Source organism: Mirounga leonina, unplaced genomic scaffold, assembly GCF_011800145.1.
Source record: "Mirounga leonina isolate KUSES-001 unplaced genomic scaffold, KU_Mleo_1.0 Mir_115, whole genome shotgun sequence".
NCBI lineage: Eukaryota > Metazoa > Chordata > Mammalia > Carnivora > Phocidae > Mirounga > Mirounga leonina.
The window spans coordinates 18,523,249-18,538,993 of NW_023270268.1; the positions used below are offsets into that span (position 1 = coordinate 18,523,249).

Here is a 15,745-nt window from a genome sequence, read left to right on the forward strand (position 1 = left end):
AAACCAACCACAGAGAGATATTTCAGTTAAAGAAGAAAGAAAAGAAGCTATCTCCACCACCAGTAACGAACACACCATGCACTTATGGCCATGGCAAGGATGAAGGGTCAACATGGAACTTTCGAGCATGGGCTATGGCCAGCTTCTCTCTTCGCGTTTCCCTCAGAAGTTTAATCCTGCTTCAAAGTCACAATTCTATCTCTCTTTCAACCCTGATTTGTGTAGTCTCCAAATTACAAAAAAAAGGGGGGGGCTACTTTTACAGCAGAGATGCGTATGTTTCCAGTGTTTGTGGCCCCCTGAGGACCTTTAGTCTTTCTCACTCTCATTAGAACCCCAAGGCGGGAAACGAACTGTGTAGGCACCTGAGCTGCCTCTGGAGTGGGCCGGAGATCCCAGGTGGTCTCGAGATCCAGAGCTTTCCTGCCAGTGGCATTTGGGAGCATGTGTTGTTCAAATTGTACTCACAGTAATTTTCTGCTAAGACCCATGCCAACCCCCCAGCAAGGCTGGTGGAAAACCCAGGGCTTTGAAGGATCTAAAATCGCTGCTGACAGAACTGCCAAAAAACACACATTAAGAATCACTTCGGGAGTGCAGGGCACTCTTTGCCAATCGACCTGAATGATATTCTCCTAAGGAGACAGAAGAGCCTGTGGGAGTGTCCCTGCACCTCGGCCTGTCAGGCCCTTCTTGCAATGGTCTCACAGTGAAAGTATTGTGGCAGGTGACCAAGATCATTTACCCACATGTTGAAACAAATCTCATCTGGTCCAGTTGTTAAACTGTTGGTGATCCTTGACAAATACTTACTCAGCTTTTATTTCTATCTGAACCAATCAACAATCAGTTTTAAAAAGAAATCCTCTACTTCAACTACAATCAGACTTGGCTACAAGCCAGAGCCTGCCCAAGTTTGCATTCTGTGTGACAGATTCAAAAATAAATAAATAAATGGCTGGGGCGCCTGGGTGGCTCAGTTGGTTAAGCGACTGCCTTCGGTTCAGGTCATGATCCTGGAGTCCCAGGATCGAGTCCCGCATCGGGCTCCCTGCTCCGCAGGGAGTCTGCTTCTCCCTCTGACCCTCCCCCTCTCATGCTCTCTCTATCTCATTCTCTCTCAAATGAATAAATAAAATCTTTAAAATAAATAAATAAATAAATAAATAAATAAATAAATAAATAAATAAATAAATAAATGGTTTGATCTGATCAGTAATTTCTCTTTACTATTCTATGCCAGTGGTTCTCAAGAGTGGGGGCCCTGAAACAAAGGCAGGAGCATCCCCTGGGAACCTGGAGAATGCAGAAACTCAGAGGGTGGGACCAGCAATGTGTTTAACAAGCCCTCAGGTGACCCTGATGAGGCCAAATATTTCCCCGTTCCCCGTAGGCGTTAAAGCCAGCCTCCACCTACTTGGGCCAATTCTCCATCTTACTGGTGGAAGATCTATCCAAGCTCAGGGTTTCCTATTTCCTATGATGATCTTGGGCCAGAAATCCCAGGATATAGTCAAGGAATACAAATTAGAACCTAAAGCAAATCACAGGGATTTTTCTTCTTTAATGAGTGGAAGGAGAAAATTCCTATGTATATATTCCAGAACCAAATATGAAATGACTTTTATTCTGTAGAAAAAGCTAAGTAATTTGAAATTAAATGGTAAGGTGGCTAGGTTGAGTTAGCGAAAAATATGTAATCCCCAGCATTTTAAATGTAATTCAGTAATATTACCTTCAGTTTTACATAACAACCAAAATTGAACTAGTCGAGTGTTGCCAAGAGTACTGCCCCAAAAGAATTTGTACCTGATTTCATGACAAGGTAACAATTATGTGTAATTTATGTATTCGTTGTCTATGGAAACTTAGTCATATCCTAAGTACTTAAAAAGCGTGTGTTCTCTTCTCTTTGCATTGGATTCTGAAAGATGTAGCTTCAAATCCTAGCCTCACTCACAAAATCCTCATGTGAGCCCTTAGCATGTTACTCAACCTCTCAGTGCCTGGATTTCCACTTCTGTAAATGAAATTGGAATTCGAATATTTACTTCACCGTACTGCTGTGAAGATTAAGTCAGATGACAGACATAAATCTTAGCACAATGCCCAATGCTAAAAAATATCCATTAACTAATGACCTTTCCAACTATTTTGATAATGGCTTTTAATTAAACATTCTCTCCCACCAGAAAGTAAAACTCTGATTTTTTGTTATTTTGCTAACAAAGTTGCTTTTTTTAAAGTTTATTATAAATGTTATCACATTATCACAAATCCTAATTAACAAGGCAACCAAATATATTTAAAACAAGATTACAGTACTGGCAGAGAAATCCAGTGTGTGGAGTAATTCTGGTGCCTGAGGTACTGAGAACATAACCCTAAGAGCCAGGAGGTCTGAATTCTAGTCTCACCTCTGCCTCTAACTCACTGGGTGACCTTAGGCAAAGCTTTTACATCTCTGGGCCTCGGGACAACATGCCTCTATAAGCAACCTTCTCCTTCTGTGCCTTTTGAGAGACCCAAGGAGCAAACTTGCTTCAAAAAACAAATAGAAGCAGAGTTGCCAACTGTTGACTAGTAGAACTATGAGAAACGTAGGTAAGCTTAACATAAACCGTGTTCTCAAGCAGTGATTAGTTGGTGTTACGATACAAACCCCCAGAGTAAGGGATTATTAGTGCAATCTCACACAGGATTGCAATCCCAGTTGGAGATCTATACCCATCATAAAAGAAAGGCAAAGTACTGACATTAAAATTGGTGACCAACTTGGAGTATGAAAAATGGTTGTTGAAAGTCTGCAGCCAAGTCGGAAGGAAAAAGCCATAGGCTCAAAGAGTGTAGGACCATGTTGATCGCAGGATGTGGTCCCTGTTGCTATTAAGATACTGCATGTTATTCCTTACTGATATCTGTGCTCTTGTTCTTGCTGATGTGAGCTGGTTTTTTTCAGCTGCCATGTGAAGACCAGATAATCCTCCTCAAAGGCTGCTGCATGGAGATCATGTCCCTTCGCGCTGCAGTGCGCTATGACCCAGAAAGTGAGACTTTAACCTTGAATGGGGAAATGGCAGTGACACGGGGACAGCTGAAGAATGGGGGTCTTGGGGTGGTGTCAGACGCCATTTTTGACCTGGGCATGTCACTGTCTTCTTTCAACTTGGATGACACTGAAGTAGCTCTCCTTCAGGCTGTCCTGCTAATGTCTTCAGGTAAGTGCTCCCAGACTCATTACTGGGTGACAAAAGAGCTTTTGTGTGTCTCCTGCTAATTCAAGTCACTTGATGGGTTCCTCGTCCCCCACCTCCCCTTTAGCTTCAGAATCATAGTTCACTCGCTTTCAGCAAGCAATTGGGGGTTTGCCAATGAACTGGGAACTGAAGGTGGGTGTCTGGTATCTGATGCTTGCTGCAGTCTCCCAGTGTAGTAGGAAGGAGCCAAAGGAGCCATTTTAAAGACTCTATGAAATGGTCCACCTTCAATGGACACTACCCAGCCTGACATAGTCATTGACCAACCCCACCCCCTTCTGGTTTTATGTACACAGGATATGGGTATGAGTGACCACACCACTCTGTGTTAAGTTCTGGTTGAGGAAATCATGAGTGAAAGCTAAAATTTGTTTATGGCTTAACTACAACTTAATTTTCAGCTATTTATTGCTAAATAGCACACCACCCCAGAATTTAGTGGCTTAAAGCATCCCAAGATGGTGGGGGTTGGGGCTGAGACCTCAAACATAGCTTCAGGCCCCTCTCCGTGCAGCCTGTCCTCTGGCAGGCTAGTTGGACTCTTACATGGCTGGTGGATTCCAAGAAGGAGAGTTCCAAGCGCACAAAAGCAGAAATTGCCAATGTCTTAAGGCCCAGGTTTGAGTCATATAGCATCACTTCTGCCACATACTATTGGTCCAAACAAGGCCCAGCACCAGCCCAGAGTCAAGAGCCCACCTCTAGATGGGAGGAATGGCAAAGAGTGTGCAGCCATCTTTAACTTACCCCAAGCTCATTATCAGGGTTCCCGACTCCTTCAGTGAAGAGTGGATAATACAGACACTTTTCAGAGGGCATGTCATAATAAATAAGAAATGCAAAATACGTCAAACCCTTTAAGGAAAGCTAGTCTTTAAATAGAAGGTAGTGGGGCGCCTGGGTGGCCCAGGCGGTTGGGCATCCTACTCTTGGTTTCGGCTCGGGTCATAATCTCAGGGTCCTGGGATCAAGACCCACGTGGGGCTCCCTGCTCAGCAGTAAGTCTGCTTGTCTCCTTCTCCCTCTCCCCCCACTTGCACACTCTCTCTCTCAAATAAATAAATAAATCTTTAAATAAAAAATAAATAGAAAGTAGTTTCAGAGGCCTCCTGTGCCTTTTCAGAGCACAGTCCGTTCCGCTGTGCCTCAGCGCTTGTCCCTCTGCACTATAGCTGTCAGCTTAACTTAGCCACCTCTCCCTCTAGACTGTTTCGTTTTTGAGGACAGAAGTATGTCTAATTGTACACTTACTGCTTAGGCCAGTGTTTAGTAGAATTTGAAAAAAAAGTTTATTGGCTAAATGACTAAATAGATGGGTAAATTATCAGTCACAAGTACAATGAGAATCCTTTATAAAGTTCATGCACTCTGGTTCACTCAGTAGAATTCCTTTTTTTTTTTTTAAGCTCATCTTGAAATGTATTTGCTACAGAACATTTAGGTATGGAAGATTTTTTTTAAAAAAATTCTTTTTATTATGAAAAATCTCAAACCTAAACATAAGTAGGTAGAATAGCATAAGGAACCCTGTTGTATGCTGTGGCGGACAAGCTGTAGGGCGCCCCCCATGTTGCCCACCTTCTGATGTTTACCCCCTATACAACTCCCTCCCACTGAGTGTGTGCAGAACCTATGACTTGCTTCAACAGAATATGATGAATTCAATGTCACCCTCATATGATGAGGTTACATTATGTTATATAAGATTCCCTCTTGCTAATAGACTTGCTCCAGAGACTCTCCTTGCAGGCTGGCTGAAGTAAGCAGCCATGTTGGGAAAACTCACATGACAGAGACCTGCATGTGGCCTCCTGGAGCTGAGGGTGGTCTCTAGTCAACAGCCAGTGAGAAACTGGGGTCCTCAGTCCCTCAGGAGAATTATTCTTAAAGAAATAAAATAGGTAACTTATCTAAGGACTCACTACGGGACCTTGAATCAACCCCTTATCTTCTCTGGGTTTCAGTGTCTTTTAAAATAAAGAAATTGAGCTAAGTGGGAATTATATTCCTGGAGGGGGGATTTAAGGTAATTTTTAGCTGAAATTGTAGCGGTACAAAGACAATTTTAAATAACATTGAACCATATAGTGAGAAAGCTTTTTCTCTTAGAGTTTTCTTTCTGCTTATATCTCCTTCTAAATAAGGCAAGGAGAGAGATTCATTTTGGTGCCAGTCTGTCCTGAACGCCTCTCTAAACTCACTGACCTCCCTTTTTAACAGACAGAGTGGGTCTTTGGTGCAGTCTTTGGCAAGAATCTTCAGCTAAAGTTTAATAAAGGTTTTTGTCACACACCCATTTTGGTGGTTACCTTCTATGTATGGCAAATGGATTTTTATTTACTGAATGATAAAAATGTTTCCTCTGTAGTGGGTTAATTTTAACAGACTGTTAAGCAAATAATCTCAGTAAGGTATATAAAAGTATGTGGAGAAGGCAAAGGTTGTGAATATGATACCAAACTCTATCAAGCACTTAACTAGACGATTCTTCCCCATCCTGATTCTGATGACGCTGTCACCACCTGACAGCCACGTGACATACTTAAAACCTTTTAAAAATCTTCTCCACCCTAACGACCTGGGCATTTTTCATTAATACTGCCAGGACCAGAAAAATATTACAAGACACTTTACACTGGCACATGATAGCTCCATATCGGTGCCCCTTGGCTCCAGCCCTTCTCAGGGTTGTCCTCTAAGCCCATTGTTCTGTGTGGCATTAGTTACACAGTATCTTAGGCCTCTTCTTCAAAGCCTTTTCCAGGAGCTGCTACCACTAAGTTCTTTGGTCCTGCAGTGATGAACGGAGAGCTAAAATGGAAATGATCCGAAGGAGTTATCTTTGAGAAATTCTGTCTTAAGGAGTTAAAAACTGTCTTTGACCTTTAAAATACTTCTTCATAAACATGCTTTTTTTTTTTAAGATTTTATTTATTTATTTGAGACAGAGAGAATGAGAAAGACAGAGAGCACATGAGAGGGGGGAGGGTCAGAGGGAGAAGCAGGCTCCCTACCGAGCAGGGAGCCCGATGCGGGACTCGATCCCGGGACTCCAGGATTATGACCTGAGCCGAAGGCAGTCGCTTAACCAACTGAGCCACCCAGGCGCCCCATAAACATGCTTAATACCACTTGAACATGATCAAAATGTCCTTTCATTTCCTCTGTGTCATTTATATGACCACCTTATCTTTATCTCTCATCAAAGGACAGAATTTTGAGACCACAAAACCCAGGTTATTTTTTTTTCCCCTTTGAAGGAATACATCCAGAGCAGTATTATGTTGATTTTCTATTTGGATTAAAAGGAAAAGGATCCTGTGGAGAATTTTTCTGGCACACTCAAAGAAAGGAGAAGAGAAGGGGGAGAGAGAGGAATTGAGGAGATCCACAGAGCAGCAGCATCAAATACAAAGGAAAACACAACATAAAAATGCACAAATGACAATTCAAGCCAAATAGGGGATGCCAAAAGCCCATATATTTTGTTTAAACTCAGAAGAGGGAATTGAGACATTAGTGCTGAGCCTTCCTTATAGATTAAGCAGACCCCTGTTTTGATTTTTACTAATACAGATCCTTCAATAACTGGACACTTAAAAGTGTGAACTTACTTGATCAGAGCCACAAAGAGCAAATAAATGGAGGAGTAGTTGGTGGGTGGGGGAGGTGGTTGGGCTCCCTGGAGCTATATGAGGAATCCAGCCAGGTTTATAAATTATTATTTTTTTATTTTTTTATTGAGGTATAATTGACATATAACGTTGTATTAGTTTCAGATGTACAACATAATGATAGGATATTCGTATATATTGCAAAATGATCACCACAATAAGTCTAGATAACATCTGTCCCCATATATAGTTACAAAATTTTTTTTCCTGTGATGAAGACTTTCCAGATCTACTCTCTTAGTAACTTTCAAATATGCAATAGAGTATCATTAACTATAGTCACCATACCATACATCACATTTCCAAGACTTATTTATGTTATGACTAGAAGTTTGTTTGTACCTTGAGACGCCCCCCCTTCATTCATTAAGCCCACCCCAGCCTATAGCCTCTGGCAACCACCAATCTGTTCTCTGTTTCTACGAGCTTGGTTTTGTTTGTTTATTTCTTTGTTTTTAGATTTCACATATAAGTGAGATGATACAGTATTTGTCTTTCTCTGACTTATTTTCCTTAGTATAATGTTCTCAAGGTCCATCAATGTTGTTGTAAATGGCAAGACTTCATTCATTTTTTATAGCTAGTATTCCATTGTATTTGTATACCACATCTTCTTTATCTATTTGTCCATGGATGGCCAGTTAGGTTGTTTCCATATCTTGGCTATTTATATAATGCTACAATGAACATGGGGTCCATATATCTTTTCAAGTTAGTGTTTTGTTTTCTTTGGATAAATACTCAATAGTGGAATTACTGGATCATATGGTAATTCTATTTTTAATTTTTTGAGGAACCTCCATAGTGTTTTCCATTGTGACTGCACCAATTTGGATTCCCAGCAATAGTGCACAAGGGTTCCCTTTTCTCCACATCCTTACCAACACTTATTATCTCTTGTCTTTTTGATAAACAGCCATTCTAACAGGTGTGAAGTGATATCTCATGGTGGTTTTGATTTGCATTTCCCTGATGATTGGTGATGTTGAACATCTTTACATGTGCCTGCTGGCCATCCGTATGTCTTCTTTGGAAAAATGTCTCTTCAGATCCTCTGCTCAGTTTTTAATCAATTGTGGGTTTTCTTACTATTGAGTTGTAGGAGTTCTTTTTATATTTTGGATATTAATCCCTTATCATATATATGATTTGCAAATATTTTCTCCCATTCCATAGGTTTCCTTTTCATTTTTTGATGGTTTCCTTTGCTGTATAGAAGCTTTTTCGTTTGATGTAGTCCCACTTTATTTTTGCTTTTGTTGCCTTTGCTTTTGGAATCAGATCCACAAAAATCATCACCAAGACTAATGTGAAGGAGCTTACTACCTGTTTTCTTCCAGGAGTTTTATGGTTTTAGGTCTTACATTCAAGTCTTTAATCTGTTTTGAGTTAATTTTTGTGTATGGTGTAAGACAGGAGTCTAGTTTCACTCTTTTGCATGTGACTGTCCAGTCTTCCCATCATCATTTACTGAAGAGAATGTCCTTTCCTCATTGTTTATTCTTGGTTCCTTTGTCATAAATTAACTGACCATATATGCATGAGTGTATTTCTGGGCTATCTATTCTGTTCCGTTGACTTTTGTGTCCATTTTTATACCAATACCATACTGTTTTGATTACTACAGCTTTGTGATACAGTTTGAAATCAGAGAGCAACCCTCAGCTTTGCTCTTCTTTCTCAAGATTGCTTTGCTTATTCAGGGTCTTTGTGTTTCCATACAAATTTAACATTGTCCATCCTATTTCTGTGAAAATGCCATTGAAATTTTGATAGGGATTGCATCGAATCTGTAGACTGCTTTCGGTAGGATGGATATTTTAACAATATTAATTCTTCCAATCCATGAGTACAGAATATCTTTACAATTATTTGTGTCTCCTTCAATTTCTTCTATCAATGTCTTATAGTTTTCAGTGTATAGGTTGTTTACTTCCTTGGTTAAATTTATTCCTAGGTATTTTATTCTTTTTGATGCTATTGTAAATGGGATTGTGTTCTTCATTTCTCTTGCTGATAATTCACTATTAGTATATAGAAACAAGACAGATTTTTGTGTATTAATTTTGTATCCTGCAACTTTACTGAATGCATTTATTAATTCCAACAGTTTTTTGATGAAGTCTTGATTTTCTTTTTAAAGATTTTATTTATTTATTTGAGAGAGAACGAGATAGAGAGAGAGAGCATGAGGGGGGGAGGGTCAGAGGGAGAAGCAGACTCCCTGCCGAGCAGGGAGCCCAATGCGGGACTCAATCCCGGGACTCCAGGATCATGATCTGAGCTGAAGGCAGTCGCTTAACCAACTGAGCCACCCAGGTGCCCTTGATTTTCTATATATAATATCATGTCATCTGCAAATAGTGACAGTTTTACTGTCCTTTCCAATTTGGATGCCTTTTATCTCTTTTTCTTGCCTAATTTCTCTTACTAGAACTTCTAGTACCATGTAGAATAACGTGTTAAGAATGGGAATCCTTATCTTGTTCCTGATCTTAGAGGAAAAGCTCTCAGCTTTTCACCACTGAATATGATGTCAGCTATGGGCTTGTCATATAGGCCTTTATTATGTTGAGGTACATTCCCTCTGTACCCACTTTTGTACCCCAAGTGTTTGCAGCCTGGATGTTCCCCAGTCATTTACCCTTCTCATGACATCCCTTTATCATTTTTGTGAAACTGCCTTAAGTCCCCTCCCACATATTTTGGGATGGCCAGCAGTCCTCCCAAGACTTGGGAAGATTTCTTGGTCATTACACAGTCATGGTCTCCTCTAGCTCCAGCTTCCCACCGTGATTCTTCCCTTCTCTGCACCGGGTGATATAGCATGGCTCACATCTTTTCTTTTCATTTTAATTCCCCAAAACACCACCAACAAAAGGCTCTACAGGTAGCAGTTTTACCACATGTATAAGGGATGGGAAGGAGTAGTTCATTACAGCCTGGTAAACAACTAAAATTGGATATTGTACTTCTATGTCTTCGTGAGAATTTCTCATTGTCTGACACTCCTCCTTTGGCATTCAGGCTTCCTGCAACATTTCCAGTCTCTTCTCACATCTCCCCTTCTTTGCATGTCCATGCTTGTCTTCCCCTCTCTGCCAGGCAGCCAGGGGAAACTCAAAATCTACCCCTTATTATGCACAGTATTTCAACTCTCGAGGTGAGACTTCTCTTTCTGTACCCTAAGAGGGAGGCATCGCCATTCCCATCCAAGGAGGCGATTTGTCTAACCTAGATACATTTATCTGAACAAAGCACTGACTCCCTTTATGTAAATTGTGACACTTCCTGAGACCGTGGTCCCTGATGCCCCAGAGCTCATGTTGCATCCATGCTCAAATCCTAGGAGTTGATAGGTCCCCAGATCTTCCCAGTTCACACTCAAGGGCTTGAATTGGACAAAGCAGGGCTTCTCCTTTCCACTTGTAAATTAACATTCATCTTCGTTCTTCCCCTCAGACCGCCCAGGGCTTGCCTGCGTTGAAAGAATAGAAAAATACCAAGATAGTTTCCTGCTGGCCTTTGAACACTATATCAATTACCGAAAACATCATGTGACACACTTTTGGCCAAAACTCCTGATGAAGGTGACAGACCTGCGGATGATTGGAGCCTGCCATGCCAGCCGCTTCCTGCACATGAAGGTGGAATGCCCCACGGAACTCTTTCCCCCATTGTTCTTGGAAGTGTTCGAGGATTAGACTGACTGACTTCATTCTCGTAATTCCTACAGCACTACTGGGTGTCATTTCATTCCATTGCCTAGATCTTTTTTGTTTGTTCCTTTGTTTCTTTGTGTTGGGAGGGACTGTTTGGGGATAAAGGGAGGTAGTCCTTAGCATAGACATGGATGAAATTGCCCCTTGAATGCGGGTACTTGTAACTATTGCATTTTGTTCTCCAGCCCTTTGATGTGAATGCTTTGAAGGTTTTACAGTTGTGGAGGTAGGGTGGGGACAATCATTAATTCACCAGCACCAAGCCATCACCAGCTCCCATCAGTCCCTGGTCAGAGACTCAAGCAAGCAAAATGGCGTGGAAGAAGACTAATGAAGCCTTAAAACCAAGATAATATGGTCATCTTGATCCAGTCCTGATTTTTGAAGGGCTCAAATTAGCATGGTGCAGACCACCTTTGGTTAGATGTGGCTTTCAGCTTTCTAGGGAAAGGTCTGAATTGATTTTTATCTATTCAATAGCATGCTGTTTTCAGCACTCTTCATTCTCTCCTGGCAACATAACTTGGGATGTATAGGAATATTTGTTCCTGAAAAATCAGCTGTCCTTTCACTCTGATTTTTATAATCCTATGATTTCATTCAAGTTATACAAGGGTGTGACTCAAAGATGTGCAGGTATCTGACTGACTGAGGCCAACGAGGGAAACAATTTTCCTCAGCAAGCCCAAAGAAATTAGAAAGCTTCACTAATGTCAGTGACTCAACAGTTTCCAAAAATCCACACGGTGTTACCTCAGAGTAGGAAGGCTTCTTTACAGTTTAGGCTCAGAGAAAATTTCCACCAAAATCAAACCGATTTACAGAGTGTTGTCACTTTTCAGTGACATCTGATCTGTCATCTCCCAAACTCCTGAAGTTATTTAATCCTGATTGCATCTTTGCTGAGCTGACAACAGATTTCCCTACGGATTAAATCTTCTAATCAAGGAGAGATAACAAGCTGAAATTTGAGTCTTGTTCTGGAGGAATTCTGAGGAGAGATAAGTGTGGTGCATTCTGAGTTGAACGAAGTGCAGTGTTCTGAGAGTCTCTTCATGTGCTGATGGTTCCCTTTGGTCTTAGATCCTCAGGCTCTTTGCTCTACAAACAACTGTTTCCTAGTCCCCTTTTCCCTCTGACTCTCAGGCTTGACTGTCACTGAACAAAGCCTGGTCTGGCCACTGACCCTCCCTGTCCCTCCTAGAGCGTTGCCCTGACAGATATTTCACAGAAGATACCTGCAGACCATGTACACGAATCCTCACCTTCCCTGCCTAACCTGCCTCCCTGATGACAAACACTGCAGTAGGTTGTGCCCAGAAAACCCATGGTGACCCCTAATCATTTCAACTTCAGAAAATGGGCAAAGAATGTACCCATGCAACTGAATGTATCTTGTTCTTCACCGGCATAGTAGACATGAACTATTCCTTTACCTGCCTTGAACTGCCTTATCCTGGAAATATTGGGGAAAATAAGCCATATCACTGAGATTTAACTAAAAACAAAGGAATGCAAGTCACTATGAAAATCAAGTGGACTAATTCTTTTTTAACTAGCCTAGAAATCAGGGTGCCTGAGTTCTAGTTTGTACTCTGGCAACTGGTGGATTTGTGACCTTGTTGGTTTTCTCACCTGGGAGAAAGTCATGAACCTTAAAATCCTTCCCATCCTTAATATTGTACTAGTTTCGGGGGGAGAAATCTGTTCCTTTTTGATGGTTTCTTTCATATTCAAATTTCTAGCTTTATTAAACAGAAATTATGGCCCTCAACTGTTAGGGAAAGCATACTTGGTGTTGAGTCAAAACAAGAATTTGATATACTATTCATCAGCTATGTAGAGAAAGGCAGGATGGCCTTGGAAAAAGGAGAGGAACAGCACTGAAAAACTTAAGTGTGACTGGGAATAATCTGGAAGGAAAAAGATATGTTTAATGCACGAAATGATTATACTGGCTTCTAAGGAAGAGGAAGCCATATCGCTACGGAACTAGCTAAGCAAAGAAAGGAAGTAGGGGAAGAGATTAAAATTATAAACATGAAGTTCATGGGCAGATTACCTGCTTTGGCTTTATCTACAGACAGTCTGTTTTGTTTTGTTTTGTTTTCTCTAAGGCAGCCTCTAGCCAGTCTCCTGAAGTCCTTGCTTTGTTAGCAACTGAGCTCTCTCTGTTGACTCTCCTTGAAGAAGTACTCTTTGAAACATAATGCTGAATTACCTTCTACACTCCAGGGTAACTCTGAGAAGCTCTGCGGGTGAGGGGCAAGTTTTCTCTCAGAAGGAATGAAAGGAATGCAAGCAGGAGGGGTACTGGAGGGTTCACAGACCCATTAGGCATCAAGCCTTCCCTGGGAAAGTTTCCTCAATTTGTTTGACAGTTTCTGGAGTATATGAGACACACCCAGATTCAAATATAAGTACAGAGCCTGATCTAAGGCTAAATCTGAATGCTCTGGGGATTAACCATGACTGGGCATTGGCCAAATGCTACAGTATATCTACAGTAATCCAGCCAGCCCCAAGTAAATTTATGTCTGATCCTCGGTTCCTTAAATGACTGCCTTAAACAGGCAAACTGCTGATCTAAAACTCTTGTTGTAGGCTGAATACTTTATGCTGAGCAGGACACTCCTTAAAGTACTTCAGTTTGAAAGAAAAGGCTGTAAAGACTCAAAGGATCGTGACCCTGGGGTCAAAATGATTCATTTCTTCTGTAACTCGTTGAGGTACTTAGTGCATCTCAAGACTCCATCTCATAAAACTCAATCGGGAGGGATTTACCCTGGATTTTTTTTAACATTTTTTCTTATATTGTCCGGGCTTTCAGATCAAGTGTGGACCTGATTGAAACCCCTCACAGAGGGGAGACATCCCAGTACAGGAGAACACACCTGTACAACTGGGATTCTTATTTATAAATCACTTCACGTTCGGGGATGAGTGGTGTGGGGTGTGTGTGTGTGTGCGCGCGCGCGCGCGCGCGCGTGTGTGTGTGTGTGTGTGTGTAATCCTCAAGTGTACTTTGCTCTTCAATTTAGATGTGCAGTATTTCCAGAAATAGTGAAAAAAGTAAGATCTTTTCTTCTTTATGATTCTGCTCAAAACACCACGTGCTGCCTCAGAGCTTTTTCTAGTCAAACGAGCCTCGGTCCTCAATGACGTGCTTGCCGTGTTGATGCCTCAGCCCAGTGATACTCCCTCTCACCTGTGCCCCAAGTGACACCTCTTCCATCTGCAGTGCGGTCTTCGGTCATCGGAGTGGACCACCAGGCTCAGCTCTGCTCCAGCAACGCCATTCTCATTGTTCTTCTGTGGACAGGTGCCCAAGTCTTGGCGCCTCCACAACACTAAGCCCCCGACAGACTCAGCCTCCATGGAACTGCTGAGAACCCTCAAAGCATGTCATTGTCAGTGATCCATTTTTATTCTATGGAACTCTAACCTATTTGTGTCATATTGACCTTTTGATGCATGAGTCATAAATTATGAAATCGGTCTTATGGTTTTTGAAATGTAGCCAGCATTTGTAAGGCTAAACCTTTTTCACAAACTGAATTTAAGTGAATAACCAAGCCGCAGTTCTTCTCCCAAAGGAGAGTGCTTACAGACATTTGAATCTCTTTGCCCTTTCCAACAGCTATGGCATCAGGTTCTAAAATAAGCTTGTAATTTTTCCTGTTATTTTAATAATATGGAAATATTAGCATAGTGTTTCTTTTGATAGTGATAGACTATAATCCATATTTAAATTTTATAGAGAAGAAATTTTATTGTACTGTGATGTAGATATTTATTATCCAGGTAAGGATTTGCCCGGTGTGTATTTTTTACAATTGAAACATTTTACTTTAATCTTTAAAAAAAAAAATACATTAAAAACAGACACAAAAAAAAAAAAACAGACTAGGGGGGAAAAAAGGTTTGGCCTTATCACAGAATTTTTACTGTGCTGTATAAATGTTTGCAAATGCAAAAAGTATGCATTTCTAGTGTGTTTCCACATTAATTAATGCCGCCTTCAAGAGCAATATCGTGCAGGTAAAACGCTGTTTGTGGCTTTCTTTTGCACAGTTAAAGCTGACCCACCTTATGCACAAGACAATCAAATATAAATCTGTCCTCCTCAGGATGCAGACAATACTCATGTAAATTATGGAGCACAATGTAAGACAAAAGAAGACACTTTATTTAATTACACAGGTATTGTTGCTATAAAAGATGTAAGGGCATGAATGAGCTGACATTACACCACTTCTTTGTTTTGGTTCTTCCTAATTAACTTGGCATTTTTCATTTGATTATACAGCCAAGTTAGTTCTCTATGCTTTCCCCAGAAAAAACACGTTTCTCACCCCCCCCCATAATGTCTTCATGCCCTGAGAATCAGAAAAATACTACAGAATAGGAAAAGATTTACAGTCATTGGAAGATATGTGTTTTGCAAACAGTGTTAAGTGATATTGCTAAGTTGGTAATATTTTTTTCAGCCTAAAACTCTGTTAAAATCTGTGATCAAAATGTTTTAAACTATCCAAAAAGAAAATTTGTATATTTGGGAAAAATGAATTTTTACATAGCTTTTGTATGCAGATATTAAATTGTAATTATGAATATAGTGGGCGTAGATAAACTCATAAGCTTCAATTCTAAAAAAGAAAAAAGAAAAAGCTTATAACCGACATACTTGCCTGTCTCTTTCTTTAAATAATATTATTTTCTAAAGAAGTACAGGATTGCCTGCTCTTCTCACCTCAGCTACTTCCAAAGGGAGGGTTACAGGGATATAAGGGCATTTATTTCATAAGCATCTACTAGAATAAACAAATTTCCTTAGGAGGAAGGCACAGAGGTAGGGGGGAGAAGTAAAAGGCTGATGGGGGACTACTTTTTCAAAAGGGGCCACAGTGATGGGGTAGGGAGGTAAGATATAAATTTTCGCAGCTCAAGGACCATTTGCCTTCTCTCAAAATGTTCCAAAATATTATTAATGGAATTATACTCATCTTGGCTATCACTCTATCCCCATTACCCTGAACACGTGTTAATTAGGACTCTCTGTGATGAGTAACAAAAAGCTAAATCAAACTGG

General features: G+C 40.7%; 1 protein-coding gene across 4 annotated transcripts in view; it reads left to right on the forward strand.

The window, feature by feature from the left end:
- Positions 1-15,335, forward strand: part of THRB (thyroid hormone receptor beta) — a 372,468-nt gene extending 357,133 nt beyond the window's left edge. For 2 of the 4 annotated variants that reach the window (XM_034993640.1, XM_034993651.1), the window contains 2 exons: positions 2,960-3,218; positions 10,394-10,667. In XM_034993640.1, the coding sequence (XP_034849531.1) occupies positions 2,960-3,218; positions 10,394-10,635 (501 nt within the window). In that variant the 3' untranslated portion in view covers positions 10,636-10,667. Of the gene's footprint in view, positions 1-2,959; positions 3,219-10,393 lie in introns of all 4 variants that reach the window. The other 2 variants (XM_034993633.1, XM_034993661.1) reach the window with 1 other exon arrangement.
- Positions 15,336-15,745: the final 410 nt, after the last annotated feature.